The sequence below is a fragment of the Formica exsecta genome, unplaced genomic scaffold (assembly GCF_003651465.1).
Source record: "Formica exsecta isolate Colony F162 unplaced genomic scaffold, ASM365146v1 scaffold72, whole genome shotgun sequence".
NCBI classification, from domain to species: domain Eukaryota; kingdom Metazoa; phylum Arthropoda; class Insecta; order Hymenoptera; family Formicidae; genus Formica; species Formica exsecta.
In genome coordinates, this window is record NW_021853485.1 from 6438091 (window position 1) to 6456814 (window position 18724).

The 18724-nt window shown below is 40.8% G+C and overlaps 1 protein-coding gene across 1 annotated transcript in view; it reads left to right on the forward strand.

Moving 5' to 3' along the window:
• Positions 1–18724, forward strand: part of LOC115243650 (DNA mismatch repair protein Msh3-like) — a 76750-nt gene that overhangs the window by 47703 nt on the left and 10323 nt on the right. Inside the window, exons 2-4 of the mRNA XM_029820792.1 lie at positions 15207–15519; positions 16982–17349; positions 17623–18721. Coding sequence (XP_029676652.1) covers positions 15265–15519; positions 16982–17349; positions 17623–18721 — 1722 coding nt within the window. The 5' untranslated portion in view covers positions 15207–15264. The remainder of the gene's footprint in view (positions 1–15206; positions 15520–16981; positions 17350–17622; positions 18722–18724) is intronic.

Below are 18724 nucleotides of genomic sequence, written 5' to 3' on the forward strand. Positions count from 1 at the left end.
GAAGAGCGGCGAGGTCCAAATTAAACGGTGCGAGGAAGACCCGGAGGCTTCTTCGAAGACGATAAGATAGGAGGAGACGCTATGTAAAATATCAAACCTAACTTTCGGTTACCCATAACAAAAATTGGAAGCATAGATTGAAGAGCCCCGCACACGTCACTCAAGTGTTAATACTAATAGAGTTTAAAATAAGTGATAATGACTCACGAAGTTTAGTTTCATTCGAGAAATTGCTTGGTAATATGTTAGATTGGTAAACGACAGGTAGATATATATCCGACGATCTTAACATTTCGAATCTATGTGAAATTAACGCACTTTATACTTTAAAAAAATTAAGTTTTTAATACAGAAAATGATAATATTTTGTTTGTAATCGTTGTAGTAATAAAAATTTCGTTTGTAGTCGAAATTATATAAAAAAAAATATAATATGTTGAAATAATATCATTTCGCTGTAAGTTTTCAACGGTGCAATTACATGAAAGAAAATTATTATGAATAACTACAAACGATTCTAAATTTAAGATACATTAGTGATATTTTTTTTAATTTAAAAATTGTGTGACGATTTTTTTCAAAATGCTATATTTTTTATGATTTTGATTACAAACAAAATTATTGTTACTACATACAACTACAAACAAAATATTATCATTTTTTATATTAAAAACAGTTTATTAAAAGTAGAATATTGAGTTCACACAGGTTTAAAATGTCAAGTTCGTCAGATATATGTTTACTTGCGAATATTTTACTAACTTTTCAAATAAAACTAAATAGCAGATGTGGATAATTTTTGGGACGATTAATCTGTTTTATGCATGCGTAATGTTATATATAAAAATCAATTATCAATATAATTATTTTCTTAAAAAAAAAAGAATACATCGCATGTTGCTGCCCCTAGCAATAAAATCTGAAGAAACTTGAGTAATAGCAAGATGATTTTCAACAATCGTTTCGTTCATGCAACGAAATGCATTGAAGCATTGTGCACCTTCCTGTTTTCTAACTGACGGACACGAAGGACGCACGTTCGCCCGAAGGAGGGAAAGCCGCGGTGATCGGAGTCTCGTAAAGACAGTGAAATTCGTCATAAAATTGCCAATTATCAACTGCCGATCTTTAACATCGACAATTATCGCTTTAAATATGCGCATAAGAAACGGAGGCAGAGACATCGTCTTTCTTTCGCCACAGCTTTTCGAAAGTAGCCGCTCGCCGACGATTTTCCGACGACGACGTTCTTTCGCAACCGTTTAATATTAATGGAGCTTGCTGCGGGGATTATCGCATCGTTACATGCATTTTGCCGTCGAGATTGCATTGATCACGTATCGATGATCGGAGAGATTTCCATTTTGGCCAAGGCTGGATTTAATCGCGAGAGATGGAGATCTCTGCAAAGAGACCAAAGTATTATTCTTCGAAGTATTAAGCTAACGATGATAACTATATGAGACAAAAAAAAAGAAACGATTAATATTTCTTTCTTTTATATCCTTTGCATTTGTACACACATACCATCTATTTTTAACTTCACAGATTATCAAACAGTTATACACACATGGATGAATTATCCCGATAATACAAATGTGTTTCTAACGTTTTCTTTAGAATACTAATCCATATATTTATCACTCACACTCTTGTAATGCGTTCTAATTAACATCGCAATAAGCCGTAGTTATGGTTACGATTACGAAACGCAAGTGCATCCCGGACGTGAAGCGTCTCTCGGCACGGAGAAACTTACATGCCATTTGTTCATTAAGGTAGCACGTGTCTCTCTGCCGTCTCGTAATAGCTGCATCTAATATCGCTTCCTATTAAGATACAAATCATTCACATTACTCGAGAGAGACTGCTTTTAGGAAGGGAATATCTCTTGCAGTGTCGCGAGAGAAACGTCGGCTTTCCGACGTGTGAAAGTTTCTAAGCGAGATATATGTTTATCTGCAATGCACGGACGGCAGTCATCTCCTTCGCTGGACATTTTGTATAGATACGCCCGCTGGCCATCCTTCCTAGCTACGCCTGGTAAGCAAGGCGACGTCCCCGATAAGCTGCCTTTCACGCGCGAGAACTTAAAGGAAATGTCCCACCGAATAAAACGGCATAAACTTTTAAGCTCGAGATTCAGCGCTTATCACAATTAAGCAGATTGTTCATTGTGTACAACAAATTTACGATTTAGAAAAAAATAGTTAAAATACGGCGAAAAAAATGATATTAGTGAAATAAATTATCATTAATCATTAATTCAATAAAATTAATAATTATATAATAAATAATAAAACAAATAAATATTTAATTTATATAGAATAAATTTTTTAAAAATCTGCGAGGCTCAATTTATAATTCGAGATTTATATAATAAATATATGCTGAAAAATAATCGGAAAGATCAATGTTTTTGTATCAAATATTTCGAGGAATTTTATTTCATTGACTGCCACGTCGCTCGAGGACATGAGATACTGCGTAGGTTCTTGTACCGCCGTTTCGGCAAAACGTGCCACGTGCGATTATTATCTGTATTATTATTATTTGCATCGAGATAAACCATCTTGTGTCCGATTCGGTGGAATGCCAGCTTAAAGCTTCATTTACGCGCGTAGGCGAGGCTCTCGCCGCGTAGGACATGTCGCGTGGGCAATTTCTCTCGCCGCAGCCTTGGCTACCTACAAGCCGCCGGTAGTGATCAACAATCTTCTTTTTAGTGCGTGTCAGGTCGCGATTGGCGCGTATGATATATATGTCTTTAAAATGTCTGAAATATGATTATTTAATATAGAAGCTGTTTTTCACTTTAAATCGAATAAATCAAATAGTACGATAGAAATATAGAGAATATCTTGTGTATAACGCGTGCGTTTTGTAATACAATAATTTAATCTGTGATATATATTTTTTTCTAAATTTTTCCAGTTTAGCAATATAATTGATAGTGTTAATTTTTTATATAACGAATCTCTGAGATACAAGATATGCTTGTTAGTATAAGTTTCGTAAACTTCCGGTTCGTCGGAGCGAGATTTCATAGTGATAAACTGACGCCTCCGCGATCGCGACTTATAAAGATGCATGAAAAGTGTTTTTTTTTTTTCGAGACCGTAACAGAGAAGAAAGTAAAATCGTATTGATGACCTTCAAGTCGCTGATACGAGCGAGTGCGAGGCGGGAAGTAGTGTATTGTTACGCCATAAAATTATGTCGCGTTTCGCCACAAGCCTTCGCACGACAAAAATGAAGGCAGGACGATCTTTTGTTCGTTGGTGCGTAATCGTGAACGTTATCTAAGAATCTATATAAGCTCGTAAAGCGAGAGAGATATGGAGTATTATCTTTTGAAGCATAGATTCTCAAACGCATTATCAATATTTGTATATTTATCTTGACTTTGTGGAAAAAGATACCGACTACATATTTATTCTATCTTTAATATCATCTATAACATTATCGCGTATAATTACTTAATAAATAATCGATTGAAAATTGTATTATTTTCTGCGGGGAAAAGTAGAGGTGTTATCCGAAAATTTTTGGGAACCTCTGTTTTAAAATAAAGAATCCGAGAGCGCCGTTGTCACGGTCTTTGCCCTCCGATTACTTACTTTACTTTTGTTACGCAATCATTCCATCCACACGCTGTTATTATCGACGAACATATAGGAACGATGGTTTTTTAGTGAGAAAGAGACACGCAAGAATGCACACGATTCATTGGATAATTCCGGCGCTCGATGGCGTATCGCCGCGAAATTTTTTTCTTGCTGAATGCTGTCACGTTCGTTCCAGAAACTCAGCAATCTGAATTCAGATTTTGATGCGTGTGAAACACGCGAAAATAATTCGTATAATAATTATACGAAAAGAATTAAAAAATAATTATTCGTAAAAATAATTTATATCTTATTATTATTGTATGTATATTCGCAACGTCAGAAATGGAAAGGATATTAGTTTCAACTTTTGTTTATTTCGTGATACCGGATATATTTCTGTTATCGTTCACAAGGATATAATGCCGTTATCGGAAGGAAGTGAAATCGCGCTTTCATATCGCGCGCGATCAAAAATTAATTAAAAAATTATTTAATTGATTCGATCTGACCCGATTTCTCCCGTAGCGGTTGGTGCTATCGACACGCATGATTATTTATATTGTGACCTGCTGGCGTGTGAACATTCATTAAGACCGCTTTATATTATGCATTAAGATCATATTGCGTTAGAAATTAATATCGATAAAAAAAATGTACACGGGATATATAATTATTAAATCTATAATTATATTGCTAAAATCTTTTTTATATACAAAATATTATATTCATTGAGGTAATATTTGCTATTGATATCTCTCATCTTTTTTAACACAAAAATTCTTCAATATTTTAATTTCTTTCAAAAATTTTAGTGTGATTCAATTTTTACAATTGATCGTTGCAGAATTGCTGAAGTGTTTCCATCGTTATTACAATAACGAGTCAGTTTTGATTATCAACTATCGGCGCGCTTGGATTATCAACTATCGAACGCAATAAAACCCGAGTGCTTAAATCCGGCGGCTCACAGGTGCAACAGCGATATTTCTAACTTGATTTCTAACGGATGCGTCGCGAGATTTACTTTGCGTGACGACGTCTAACGTGAAACTCGAAGGCTGACTCATCATAGAGATGGTCATGTTCCATCCACGCTCCAATTACGAACCGGTCAAATATCCTTTTATGTATTTCGATAGGAATCTATACATATTGCTGATCAGGTTTTACTCTGATAGGCTTGTGATCTTCGGAGATTACGCTGCAAATGAATACTCGCATAATTTCACAATTATTGTTTAATTATATATGTACATTTATATATAATTTCCGGATAATTTTTAATTATAGCAACGTCCATACTCTGTGTGTGGTTAATAGAAACTATTTAATATTATAACTAAGTTGTAATATATGATCTTGTTACATTAGTTTAAAAAAAAAATTTTTTTTTAAATTATCTTTAATAGAAATAAAATAGCGACAACGTTTGACGCTTGCTCTTAGAATATCTTTGCATTTGAATCGAGATTCTCAAGATCATGGATTTTTCTGAGAAGCATGCCTATGGTGTAACCATAGCATTAGAAAATGTGCCAGAAATGTCATTACGCCAATCGGGCTTTACGCACGAGATTTCTAATCACGCGACATCCAGCATGCACTCAATCGTCACTCGTCCGCGGGAGAAATTCATTTCACGTACGTCCACATCGACGATAGCCATGTCTCATTGTCAGTATATTGACGATTTTTACACGTGCCATTCATCGTCTTAATTCATGCAGACGACAAGTGATCGAAGCACCCGATGACGATTCGTAATATGCCGATGCCCATAATCGACATCTTCGATATAGAAAGTTTTCGTTTAGAGAACGAACAAGAAACGAGATAACTCAGACGAGAACCAGTCTCTCTTTCTTTGTGAACTTTCGTATACAAACTTTCCACATACTTAGATCGAATCCAGATAGATGTTGCTGTTTCGATATCGCTGCATTATCTAAATATGTACATATTTCACAAAAGCAATAATTAATTTATCATTCTTTAAATTATTATTGGATTCTAAAGAAATGTCGGGGACGTTAAATTATTTCAAGACATTCATAAATGCGTATAGATTCGATTTTATTCTTAAGCCCCGCTCGTGGCTGGTTCTCTTCGTCGAGGATTCGCGGACGACGTAATCCTTGTTCGCACGCGATATCTTGGAATTTCGCGATCGAGCAATCTATTTTAATTGGCGCGCGCGCGCGAACGACAAGCTGATACTCCTTCCGTGACGCTTATCGTTGGCCATTAAAACGTACAGTCGGTAATTGAAGTCGTCTCTTCGTTTCCATTCTAAACGCATTGCTTTTAATTACTGATCACGCTTCCGGCACTCATCCATACCTCGTGGCCTGTCGAGATTTAATATATAACTGTCAAGCTGTCGAACCACTTTTTTCACATTAGTTTAATAACGATAGTTTCTTTCGTGACTTCAAGATCAATTTTTTATAGATATAATTTGATGGCAGGTACTTGTAATTTTTTATGATTCTCAATATTAGATCTTTTAACTGTCAAGTCTCAAATTACATTATCTCTACGAAACCAAACATATTTAAAAAATCAATCGAAAAAAATATTATTTCACATTTGTTGACATTTTATTTTTCTCAATAGTACTTTTCTTTTTCTTTCGGTTAATTAAATAGTTAATTGAATAACATATATTTTAAAATCAGATTTTTTCTACCCTGAACGCATAAATTTAAATATATATCTTGAATATTATCATATTTTCATTGAAATCTTCTATAAAATGATGACTGTCATAAATTTAACGCAACCAATTAATTATTATGATATACGAGCGTAAAGGGCCGACAATCGCACGACAGGATGTTTCATTCGAATCGAGTGTCCGATCGATCGCTGCCGCAACTTTCTACGACGCGACGGCCGTAAATGGCGGAATGCGCCTGCAGCGTTGTACCGAGGTTGCCCACCTACTTTCGATCTAAGGCACGTCGCACGCGTGAATTCGGCAACTTCTGTGTACCTGTATGCGGAGTAAATTTCGGTCATCGAGCACTCGGGATGGGCGGAGATATCGATGGTTCCTGCGGGGTTCCACTCTCGACAAGCCGATCTCGGCGCTTCTCGAGGAGGACTTTCTTTTTCGCACGGGGTCCGCGACCTGAATCCGTCCGATTCTCCTCTTCTTTTTTTTTTCTCATGCCTCCGTCTCGCTTCCTTTACCGAGCCGGATCAAACGCGACACATCGCCGCTTCATTTCTGGGCGATTAATTAAATTTGGAGCAAGCTCGAGATTGCAATATCTCCCCTTTCGTCAACGTATATGTAGATTTGACCGATAACTTTGATCGCAACGATCCAAAATTGAAATACATAATTTAGAAAGTGATCGGTTCTTTTTGTGAAATCACATATTTAAAAGATCTTAAAATATTCATCGTAAAAAAAAACATTCTCACTTCATAAATTTTATTATAAATTATTTTTAGATCCCACAAAGTATAATTTTCACGGACACGAAATGTAATAATAATGAGTTAGCTTTGCATGCAAATAAAATAAAATTGATGGAAGCAAAAAATGTTGCAAAAGACGCTAAAAACCCGCGTCATGTATTTTCATTCCTCCTATTTACATCACGGCATTACAGGAGAAGAGAGAGAAAGAAAGAGAAAGCACAGGATACCGTGAGATTACGGGCGAATTACGTTAACGGGGGGAAAGGTACTTTTTCATATATCCTCGATCGTTTGCATGCATTAAACGCGCGACATAAATGCGCCCGGCGGGCGGCCGGAAGGATCGACGTTACCGGCGGCCAGCACCTACGGCGGACAGTCACGACGTCGTCCTCCTCCCGGCTCGCGACACGTAAAGGGGCAATTACTAGAGCGCAGGATGCGTGGACACACATTTCGCATGCAAACATATGCCGCTGCCATGCGATAATTAAACGATCCCGGGAAGCGTTTCGAAGGTGCGGGCGCGCAGCATTGGCCGTCGTCCTTTGCGTTACGAGTCGTAGAACACGATGACAAAGTTGCGCTTAAATGATTAGTCGGAGGTACGCGACGATCCTTGGCGCGATCGCGCATTTCGGACACGTAGCTTACGCGGAACGTGTTCATCGAGGAACCGACGCGACGAGAATTCGACGGACGTGGGAAGCATCGAAAAATCGGGTTCCTCAAATTAAAAATGCGAGACGAGACGATAAAGCAAAAAATCCTGAAGTATCCTAATTTTAAAATCAAATGAGTAGAAGGAATAGAAATTGAGGAAATTTCAAAACAATAAATTTGGAAGATAGAGAGAGTGGCTCTGGTTTCTCCTGAATCTCGCCTTCTTTCGAAACTTTGCATCGAATATTTCGCATTTTCTTTTTTTTCAATAGATTTTTTTTTCTTTTAAAATTTCAAACATTCTTTTTGGCACTACTCGATTTTCATTTCGAAATATACTCCGGGGGCCTGTAATTACCGGATGCCTTTTGCGCCTATTTGGCCGGCGCACTCTGTAATCTCGTACGCATTACGCCGGCGCACGATGATCGCGATCGTGAACGCGCGTATAAAGCACCTGCGCGCCTTATCGCCAACAGATGGTCTAACGTTACGATTCCTGATTAATTAAAGCTCCCAAGGAGTCGACGGCGCGGCATCCGCGCGCGATGCGCGCTCTTTAATGAGCTAAAATACTGCTCGATATACACTGAGATTCAGTAGCTATGACCACGTGCGATATATTACTCTCGCGCACCTATAGTCCGCTTAATAATTCGTCCTCTTTCTCTCACTCTGCATTCTTTCCTCTGTCTCTCCCTACATTTCTCTTCTCCTTCTTTCTCACATTGCTAGCAGCTTCTCGCATCTCCCTATTTCACCCCGCATTTCCTTTCTCGCTCTATCCTCCGCATGGCCTCGGCCTTCTTCCTCCGTTTCTCCTTCTAACGAGGAAATCGCGAGTGAGTGAGTGAGGGAGAGAGGGAGGGAGGAAGAAGAGAGGGAACGGCATCCGAAGGATCTCAGCGTCAATTAAGCAAGAGTTGCGAGACAGGCCTAGACATATACCTACTCGCACAATCTGCATTTATCTCGACGAGAGTTACAAGAGCCGTTTGCTATCTACCGTGCCGTGGCACGTACGGCAGGGAGTACGAAAAGTCAGTCCGTAAGTTAGCCCCGTTCATCTCGTGTTTCGCGCGCCCGATCTCGTCTCCTCGCTCGCTCCGACAGAAGTCACGGAAGAGCCAATAGGGCGCGAAACTGGTTAATGCTCGCGGCGTGGAAAATTAGTCTCGCGGCACGTCGAAAGTACGCCGTTTTGTTAGGAAATGCGTTGATTTCGTCGTGATTGCGCGATTAGCACTTTAAACTGCGACAGCGCACTGCGATGCCGCAACGCAGAGATTTCTGCATCGCTGTTAATGTTAGAGGAAACGAATTGAATGAAGAGAATTTTGCACTTTATTTCAGACGAGAACTTAAGCCGGGAATAGCGTACACATATCGAAATATTTATATTTATATTATGATTATATATATTATATATATCGGGAACCTTCAATTACATATGTCATTAACGAAAGCACACAATTATATATATATATATATATTTTTTTTTTATTAAATTTATTAAAAGGAAGAAGAATTTATGTATGAATTATATGTATAGTGTGTGCATAAATATAAAGATATTTTTTGCGAATCTGAATTCATTGATACTATATCTTGATCTGTCGATCGGCGAGGATTTTTCTTTCATTTGGCACGCGATAAAAAATCGCTCAGTCGAATATTCTGCATACAGGAGTTCTTTCGCGAATCTTTCCGAAACTTTGGTATTTTGCATAATTTTTGCAATCACCGGGAAACATCCTTAGGGATGGTCGGATATACCGGTTTCGACGCTCGGTCGATGGGGGTGCGCGCGCCCAGTGTCAGGGGTCAGAGCCGAGTTCGAAAGTCGACTCGGCGCGAGGTAACGAGGTTTTTCACCCGCGCCCATTGTTCGATCATTATTACCGCGATCGAGCCGCGGATCTAGCCGTGCGGCATCAGAGGGGACGCTGCCCGCTGATATATGGGATAGATCGGGGGTGGAGATAATATCTCCGCGCGCGGGTTGTGCAGGTTGCGCGCCGCCGAGGCCGGTCGTCGTGATAGGATTGGTAGGATTTCCACGCGGCGGTGCGCATCGTAACGTTATTACTTTCGTGTAAAATGTGAAAGTTGGAATACACGCCATTGTGTGTCTGGCCCGGCGGATTCAAATAGCGGTGGTCCCCGTGGGTACAACACATGTGTGCCTTTGTTTCCCACCGTACGCTGCGAATATCGTGATTTTTCGCCGCGCCTTCCCTCCTCCTTCGAAAAATAAGCGATGTACACACGTTTCATCATCGGACCAGCTTGTTAAATCAATACTAGTCTGCACGTACGAGACGCACGCGAGAACTACATTACGCGGAATTGTGTAAACAATATCGTTCACCCCCGTCGTGAATTTTCGCGTTACGTCTTGCAATATCATGCATCATTTTTTCCAACGCCTTTCAGAATATATAATTATATTTATTTATTGTGATACAAAATTGTATAGTTATATTTTATTACAATTTAGATAATCTAGATTATTACTGGCACACTTTCAATATTATTTTCTAATCAGCCTATATATAGATGTTTAGAAAGGACGCATGCATTATGGTAGCGCTCGTTGCAGCTGTATAGAAAATCGACATAACGACACGTTGGTCCAACATCATCGATTATCCGATAGAACGTAGCATGTCGTTTAACGATACCTCGACGGCATATTTGAAATATTTAGACCGGATTTTATTACACACGCACACATATATCGGGATAAGGTCTCTTGTTGTCTCGCGCAGCGTAACCGGTACCGGTTGTCCCTCCTGAGCCCGAGGGCGCAACGGTTAAATTCCAGCGGGCGTTCTCGCGTGGCGGAATATCTTCCCGCGAGATCCCCGAGCGGGGAGGAAGAGCTGGCTCCTTAACCGATCGCGAAGGGAGAAAGAGGGAGACCTGCTTGAGTGAGATCTTCCGGGAAATTGGATTGGCATTTTGTTCTTTACAAGCGTCCACGCGGAGCCGCCGAGGCTCTACAAGACGGAATCTTCCTGTCGGTAGACGAGATTATACAGGGTGGAACATTGGCCTCTGCGGATGATGAAGCACGTGGTTATATCACTCTGAGCGAAAAAATTTTATCTAATATTAGAACACTTGCATCTCTTCTGTTTTGCAAAAAGTCGCATTCAGTTGCATCAGTTGCATGCTGTAAAAAGATTTTACGCGAGATTTATTTAATCAAATTATTTGGATTATATGTTTTTCTGTTTAAAGACGAGCATAAATTATATTTGTATAGAAATGTTGTGGAATAACGGAATAACGCTAAACATAATTTTATATATATATATATTATATATATAAGTAGTTCTTTATTTTCTCTTAAGTCATTTCAGTAATTTTATTTATATTGTTTTTCTAAAATGATACTGTTTTATTCTGAACGCGTTCCTCAGAAAGTCGGATACCACCCACGTTTAGTTGCACGCTATTTTCAGCTAGGAAAAATTGTACCCGAGCATTAAACGTTGCTGTCGGAAGACGAAATGCGCGGTTGTACAAGGCGAAATATTGCTATCAAGGACAGACTATAATACAGAGAGTGAGACATTGCTATTGAAAGAGGAGAGTACGCGCCCTCTCATTTTGCAAATCCAGGAATGTAATAACGACTCTTGGCTTGGTATCATTTCCGATCTAGCGAGAGCTCCCGGTCTTTACATTCGAATCCACGATTTAAATGCGGTGAATGATATTTCCGTTACAAGTGCGGAACGAGCGCGGAGCTAATCTCTAATGACAGTTCTCTTGCGAGAGAAAACTCGCGATGTACTTGTCTTCTCTCCTCGGTTAACAAAACTGCACAGTTGCATAAATTGCGTACACGAAATCGACGAGAGAGGAAGAGAGAGAGAGAGAGATCGTCGACGTCGCCTTGATTCGATCCACTTCATAAATAAAATATAAGCGTGAAAAAAAAGAAATAAAATAAAAGAAAAGAAACGAACCACCCAACTCGATCCAATCGGATTGTCGGCTTGCGCGCTCGCTCTTTCATGATTTTTGTACGGCGCGTTTGCAGCAGGAAGTGCATGATTTGTGCCGACAATCGCGACACGTGGGCGTATGTATATCGCCCGGGAATACAGCCCGGGTTCGATTCGAGTTTCTCGAAGATAGCCGGGGCTGTATACAGCTGCGTTGCCTGCTTGCCTGCCTGCCTCTATCCTAGACGAGTGAACGAGCGGGGCGAGCTATCGCGAACGAGAGACGGCAGACGGAGAATCGTTCTTCCTATCCTTCCAAGTTCGATGACTCTCGGCGATGATCATCGCGAGGGGGCAAACGTCCTCCTCCCCTCCTGCCCTCCCGGTTCCCCGTTCTCTATACTTGGGTCCCTTCGCGCTTCGTCGCCCCCTGCGCGCCTTCTCTTCCTCCTCTTCCTCCTTTTCCTTCTGCCGTTGCTCCCTTCTTCCTCCGTCTCCTCCGTCTTTCCCCCGCGGGTACCCAACGCTCGAGTTATCATAACCGCCGCCATCCGTCATGCATCACTTGCCACTTTGTGCCCCGGAGAATCCTCTCGCCGCGGCACGACAATCGCGCGCGAAACCGCCGAAGAACTGATGACGCTGATGATGCTGAGCGAATGGTGAGATTTCGCCAGGTGTTATCGCGGAATTATTCTCTCGCGCGATTGCGGCTAAAATAATGACTAAAGAAAAATCAGCTAGCTCTTTGTTTATATTTCGTTAAACATAATTATAATTACATTGCTAAACAATAGTAATTTTTCAGGATTTTATGAAAATTGTATAATTTGTGTATGTAATATAACAATGTAATTTATAATATTTACATATACTTAAATATATCAAGTTACAAAGTAAGTTACAAATTGCGAGTTTGAATCAAAATTAAAGCGTCTTGATATCATTAGTAATGTTGCATTGTTTTCATAAACGGTACAAGCTTTACACTGTTATGAAATAAACATTGCTATGAAATAGGATATGCATTTTGCATTGATTCGCGCAATTAATATTGTATTACGCGCGTTCATCGTTCTTCAAAGAATAAAATTGCGTATCAACATCGAACGACTATGAGCTGCGTGAATTTCAGAGTACATTGTCGGAGGTGAAACTGTGAGAAACGCGCTCTGTGTCTTTTTCTCTGATCTGACTACGATATCGATCAATCTGTTGTTTCACCACCACGTCACAAATGCGGAAGTGAAACGTGTTGAAGCTTTTCCATCTCAGGAAACGCAAATAGTGTAATTACGTCTGTGAATATCTAAGGGTATCTAAGCTATCATTTGCACTTCGTATTCTCCAGTTAACCAGTTATTTCATCTTACTGCAAACTCTGATTTCAATACTTTTTATCAAGCAAAGATAGTAAGAGTTAGATCATCGCCTTTTGCAGATCTGATATCGATGATATCAGGAGAATATCATCTGTCGGCGCAACGACCGTGAGTGTAATTTTACTCATTCGCCTCGCGTATTTTTTGCGAATATTAACTCGCGCGAGCAACGATTTCATCCGGTGCTTTTTTTTTCAATTTGATCGCGCGAGATATGAGAGAGAGAAAGAGAGAGAGAAAGACGCGGAAAAGCAGTTTTCCACGCGCTATCTCGCTTCAATAATTGTTAAATACCTGATGCATTAATAAAAGTCGTCTGACTCGTTTACCTTAACGACTTAGTGTCCCGCGACTTTTCTCGGACGCTTTTCGCGCTGTCTTAGTCATTCCCGGATTAGCGGTACTACCGGTCGATCGACACGGACGGGTCGCGTGTGCAAGTTGGGCACCTGCTCCTGTACCTCCTGTGGTGAATGGTAAGAGTTAGATCATCGCCTTTTGCAGATCTGATATCGATGATATCAGGAGAATATCATCTGTCGGCGCAACGACCGTGAGTGTAATTTTACTCATTCGCCTCGCGTATTTTTTGCGAATATTAACTCGCGCGAGCAACGATTTCATCCGGTGCTTTTTTTTTCAATTTGATCGCGCGAGATATGAGAGAGAGAAAGAGAGAGAGAAAGACGCGGAAAAGCAGTTTTCCACGCGCTATCTCGCTTCAATAATTGTTAAATACCTGATGCATTAATAAAAGTCGTCTGACTCGTTTACCTTAACGACTTAGTGTCCCGCGACTTTTCTCGGACGCTTTTCGCGCTGTCTTAGTCATTCCCGGATTAGCGGTACTACCGGTCGATCGACACGGACGGGTCGCGTGTGCAAGTTGGGCACCTGCTCCTGTACCTCCTGTGGTGAATGGAAGAACTTACTTTAGAAAGACGCGTCCAGAATTGTTTCTTTCTCTGTTTCTCTCTGTCTCTCTTCCTCTCCTTTCTTCTCCTGCATCCCGACTAACGCAAGAGGTTAAACCACGTCTAACTGTAAGATAAAGCGGCCTGCCCAGATCGTTCGGCCAACTCGCGTGCGTTTATCCTCCTCTTGTTCCATCCCCCTGTTTCCCCCGAGTCTCGTTGCACTCTTCTCGTTCATCAATGGTCTCGCGGATCGCCGTTCTTCGTCTGGCGCGAGATATTAGAAAGTTATCGAGCAACGGTATTATCTTTTTTCTTTTGAACATGATTCGAAAATATAGCGTGTCACGTAAATGGAATACTATTTTTATGATACGTACATTGATTATCTCTTTAGTCGCCCAAAGCGATAAAATAAACGAAACGCTTTCGTACAATCTATGGAGTATTTATGGAGATAATTGATCCATAAAATATGTTTCTCACGAAGAAGATATTAATTAGATATGTCAGGCGTTAATGCGGACGCGTCTTTTTATCTTATCGAAGAAAATTTAAGGCAGCCTGTGCAACATATTTGCAAATTGATCACACTTATTAACGTTTAATTACACCCTTAATCGACATATGTAAAGCGTCAGCGAATTAGTATGCAAAAGCGTACTTTTTACACAGGTTTAAGGGAAATCGGAACAGGTTTGCAAAGTGGTCCTCTTAATTGACTATCCGATCATCTCACAGAGTACTTAAGCTTGATACATAACATTGTATAAATATTTACATCTACTTAGTATATTTTTTATTTTATATATATTTTTCATCTTTCTGCGTGTCAATTCTGTTGGTTTTAATCAAGAATTATTATTTTTTTCTCATCTTTTAACAATTTTTTTTTTAATTTTAATTATCGCTTAATTAGTCATTGCTATCTATCTCTATCACATTTCTACTGAATAAATTATGTAATCTTTATGTTTTATTCAAGAATTATGATCCTAGAACATTATTTTTTTTTAAATAGCTTAATTAACTTCTGTCTAGATAATATCTTATTTGATACTATATTATAATTTAGAAAAATATACTATAACCTGGTTCAGCTATTGTTTACATAAAAATTCTGATTCTTGAACTTATGGTATTATTCGCAACTTTGCGGATCCAATTAGATGCCGCAGTATCTTTCAATAGGATTCAAGCAAACATGTTGGATAATTGGGGTCTTCCCTTTCTGATCTTCTGCAGATACAAGATGAATGGCGAATCGTGCTGCACTCCATAGAGACGCCAGATCGGCATAGAAATGGGCAATAGCAGTTCCCATCAATACTGTGCGTCCAATGGACCGTCGCAGGAGGTTGGCAGACGCGGGTGGACGCAGTCCTTCCCTCGGGAGCTTGCGAGACATCATCCTCAACAACCGGCGGGACACAAGGTCCTGCCGGAGCCGCCCAATCAGCGGCTGCGCGCCACCAATAATGGCAGCATCATTCACAACGGGGGAACCATAAGCGGCCGCAGGCCTCCGGCCCTCACGCTTCCGCACGACCTTAATAAGGTAAGGATTCGCGGCGGCTTTTCGAGTCGCGTTGATGACGTGGCGTGCCATGCTGCTCTCGTGTGCGAGAATACGAGTCGCCGCTTAATTCGTTGTATTTACACCTGTTGAAATTTTTCTACAGAGGCACGGCTTTCTATGTCGATTAATAATTTTCATCGTTAGCAGTAATTAGCGGTAGTAACAGTAGCGCTCGCAGTAATAATAATGATAATAATGGCATATATTTTACTTTGGAACATTACATTATATCTGATTCTTTATATACCACCACTTCTACCTACTCTATTCGGATGAACACAGGGGCTGAATTCATTTTTGTTTGAAACATATCGTCGTGTTCGTATACCTACTCATTCATACTCTGCTTTGAGAATGAAATATTTATTATTCCATCGAAACGCCCCTATGAAAAGATTTGCATGTGATGCGAACTGTTCCGATTCGGCGAGTGAAAATATTCTGTAATGGTTGAGAATTGAATGCGCACCTGATATAATTGAATAACCATTCGGAAAGAGATGGAGAATAAAAGGAGATATTATTTTGTCTTATAAAAAGATTTTATTGCAACTTTATCAATCTATATTTTTAATTTATATTTATTGGATTTTTTAAAGATAAAAGAAAACATATCAACATGTGGTATATATAAATACATATGTTTTATATGCTTGAGATATTTATTTAGGTTGCTGTGCAAATTGCAGCCGAAAGTACACGAAAAGCATGATGAATTTTCTGCTCCGAATCTTCGGCGTGAAAGTCCGCACTCCACAAAATCATCTCTGTATCCGAAAAGTTACTTTTAGTTCAATCTCCTGGTTTTGTATCTCGGACAGTCAGTCCTCCTTCTGTCTTCGAAGAAGCCTGTTTCCTTCGTCTAGAATTCTCATGCAGGTAATGCAGGCAGTCGTTCAGAATTCGTACGTGTCTTTTGGTAGGACGCCATCCGTCGCGTAACCCGGTTAAGAATATTCTACAGAATGACTTCTTGCATCGCGAATTCGCTAAATGTATCACGCGACCTTCATCGAACTCTTTGTGCCGACGGTCGCACAAAAACGGCGGTTTCTCATCCGCCTACTTTGTGACGGGGAGGAGGTCTCTTCTCTATAGAGCATTTATTACGCGCATCAGAAAGATCGTGCATGCTTTGTAAATCAACAATGTTCTAAGAATAAACGCGCGTAACACTTTACCGTGCTACCTTTATGTAATACTTGATAGAAAAAAATTCTTTTAACCCATTGCGGATATAATCAGAACTCTTTAATGAACTTTTATTATGAACGTCGGACATATGAATATCGCGTCCACATTTTTCTCTCACTTTGAATGTGAGATGTGCGATTGGACCACCGGCACTGAGAATGATATATGATCAAAAATGGAGTGAAAAATATGAAGAATTCAAGTTAGGATTTTTAAAGTTAGGATATTGTTCTCTTTTACTTTCCAGCCAGGAATATTCCGCAGCCGCAGTACCTCGGCGTCGAATATCGGCGCTTCGCGCGGCCGCAAGCTCGAGCACCGTTGCTGTCAATATCGAAGCGAGTTAGGGTGCTGCATGGAGAACGAGATGCAGGAGATCAAGAGGTTTGGCAGCGAGCCCGATCTGCGATACTCGCCGATGGGACAGGAGGCGGTGCGTTGCAACGGGAAACAACAGCATCAGCATGCGATGGAGCACCGGCATTGCGGAAACGGACATTATCCCGAACGGGATTGCAAGGAGCGCGAGAGCCGATACAGGAACAAAAAGAAGTACAAGGCACCGGCGCCGCCGTTAAACGGTGTCGTCGACAGGTCGTCCCCCGATTCTTATAGGTAGAATGCCAACGCATTATCAATCATTTTTTTTCTTGAGTGACTTTATTATTCTTCGATAACGTTAGTTTAAAATCTGATATCCTAAAATCCTTCTGGAATTAATAATACCTCGAATTCTTTTAGGAATAATTTTTTAATTTTACGGAAAAACGATTTTTTTTCTATATTTTTTAAAATATGTATTTTTCTAGCAAGTTTAATATTATGATTTTTCTGTATTGTTCCAAAATATCGGTATCATATTTCGAAATGTAGGAATCTTGCCTACAGATATATGGAATCTGGCCAGGATCGTCAGAGTGGTTGTCGCGGCGAGGAGGAAGTTCAACCACCGCCGAGGCGGTCGCGCCTCTTCAAGACGCGGGCGGAAACGAAGAGGGCGCAAGTCAACTGGCTATCCTCATCCTCATCGTCGCAGATTCACGTCGTTGAAGAACGTTGCGAGAACAGCGGTGGCGGTGGTGGTTTGGAGAACGAGCGACAGTGGCGGGGCGAGGACGGCCGTGCTGCCAGCAAGGAGAACAGGCTTGCCTGGCGCGATCTCCGTCAGGATCGTTGGTGCCGGGACGAGCAGAGGCGTTTGCGGATCTTTGATGGCAAGAATACGCTGCAAAGAAGCATGAGCAGTCCGGAGTTCCAAGCAGAGCTAATGCAGGTAGCCAGGAAAGTTCGCAATAAGCTCCACTGTGGCGGTAAGTCCTCGTCGGTAGCAGAGCCCGCGAATCTGATAGAGCGCAGTAGCGACATTGACCGAGGCTTTAAAGAGTCAAAAGTCGAAGAGACGAAGAGGCCGGAAAAACGATTGGCGAAGAACGAGGAGAGTTCCCGCGATGAATGCGCGATCGAAAACAGAATCGTCGAGGAGAGGCGGCTGATCGACCGCTGTAATCGATCCGAAAACAAACTCAATATGTATGAAGAACGTAAAGGAAACGTCCGTGATCTTGAAAGAACCAAGAACTACCTGGAGGAGCGGCAAACAGAAGCCATATCGAGTGGAAAGAGACGACTCGTCGAGAAATTGGCGACGTTTGACGAATCGTCTACGGTACACTCAAAGGATCCTCCTCGGAAAAATTCAAAGGATTGTCTGGACGCAGCGAAATACTCTTCGGCGGAGAGATTCTCGTCGGAGAAACAACGGAGAGATCTGCTCGAGGATTATCAACGAGCAAAGAGTGTGGCTAAGAGCCGGAAGTATGAGAACACGGCGGAGCCGGCGAGAACCAGATCGGAGAGTCCGGTGAGACCCTACGTCAGGGCGACGGATCCTCGCGGGCAGGGTTCCGGGAGGGAGAGCACGCCCGAGCGAACGAGCGAGGCCAAAGAGAAAGGAAAGGAGAGAGATTCCGATCGTAGATGGCGGAAGAGC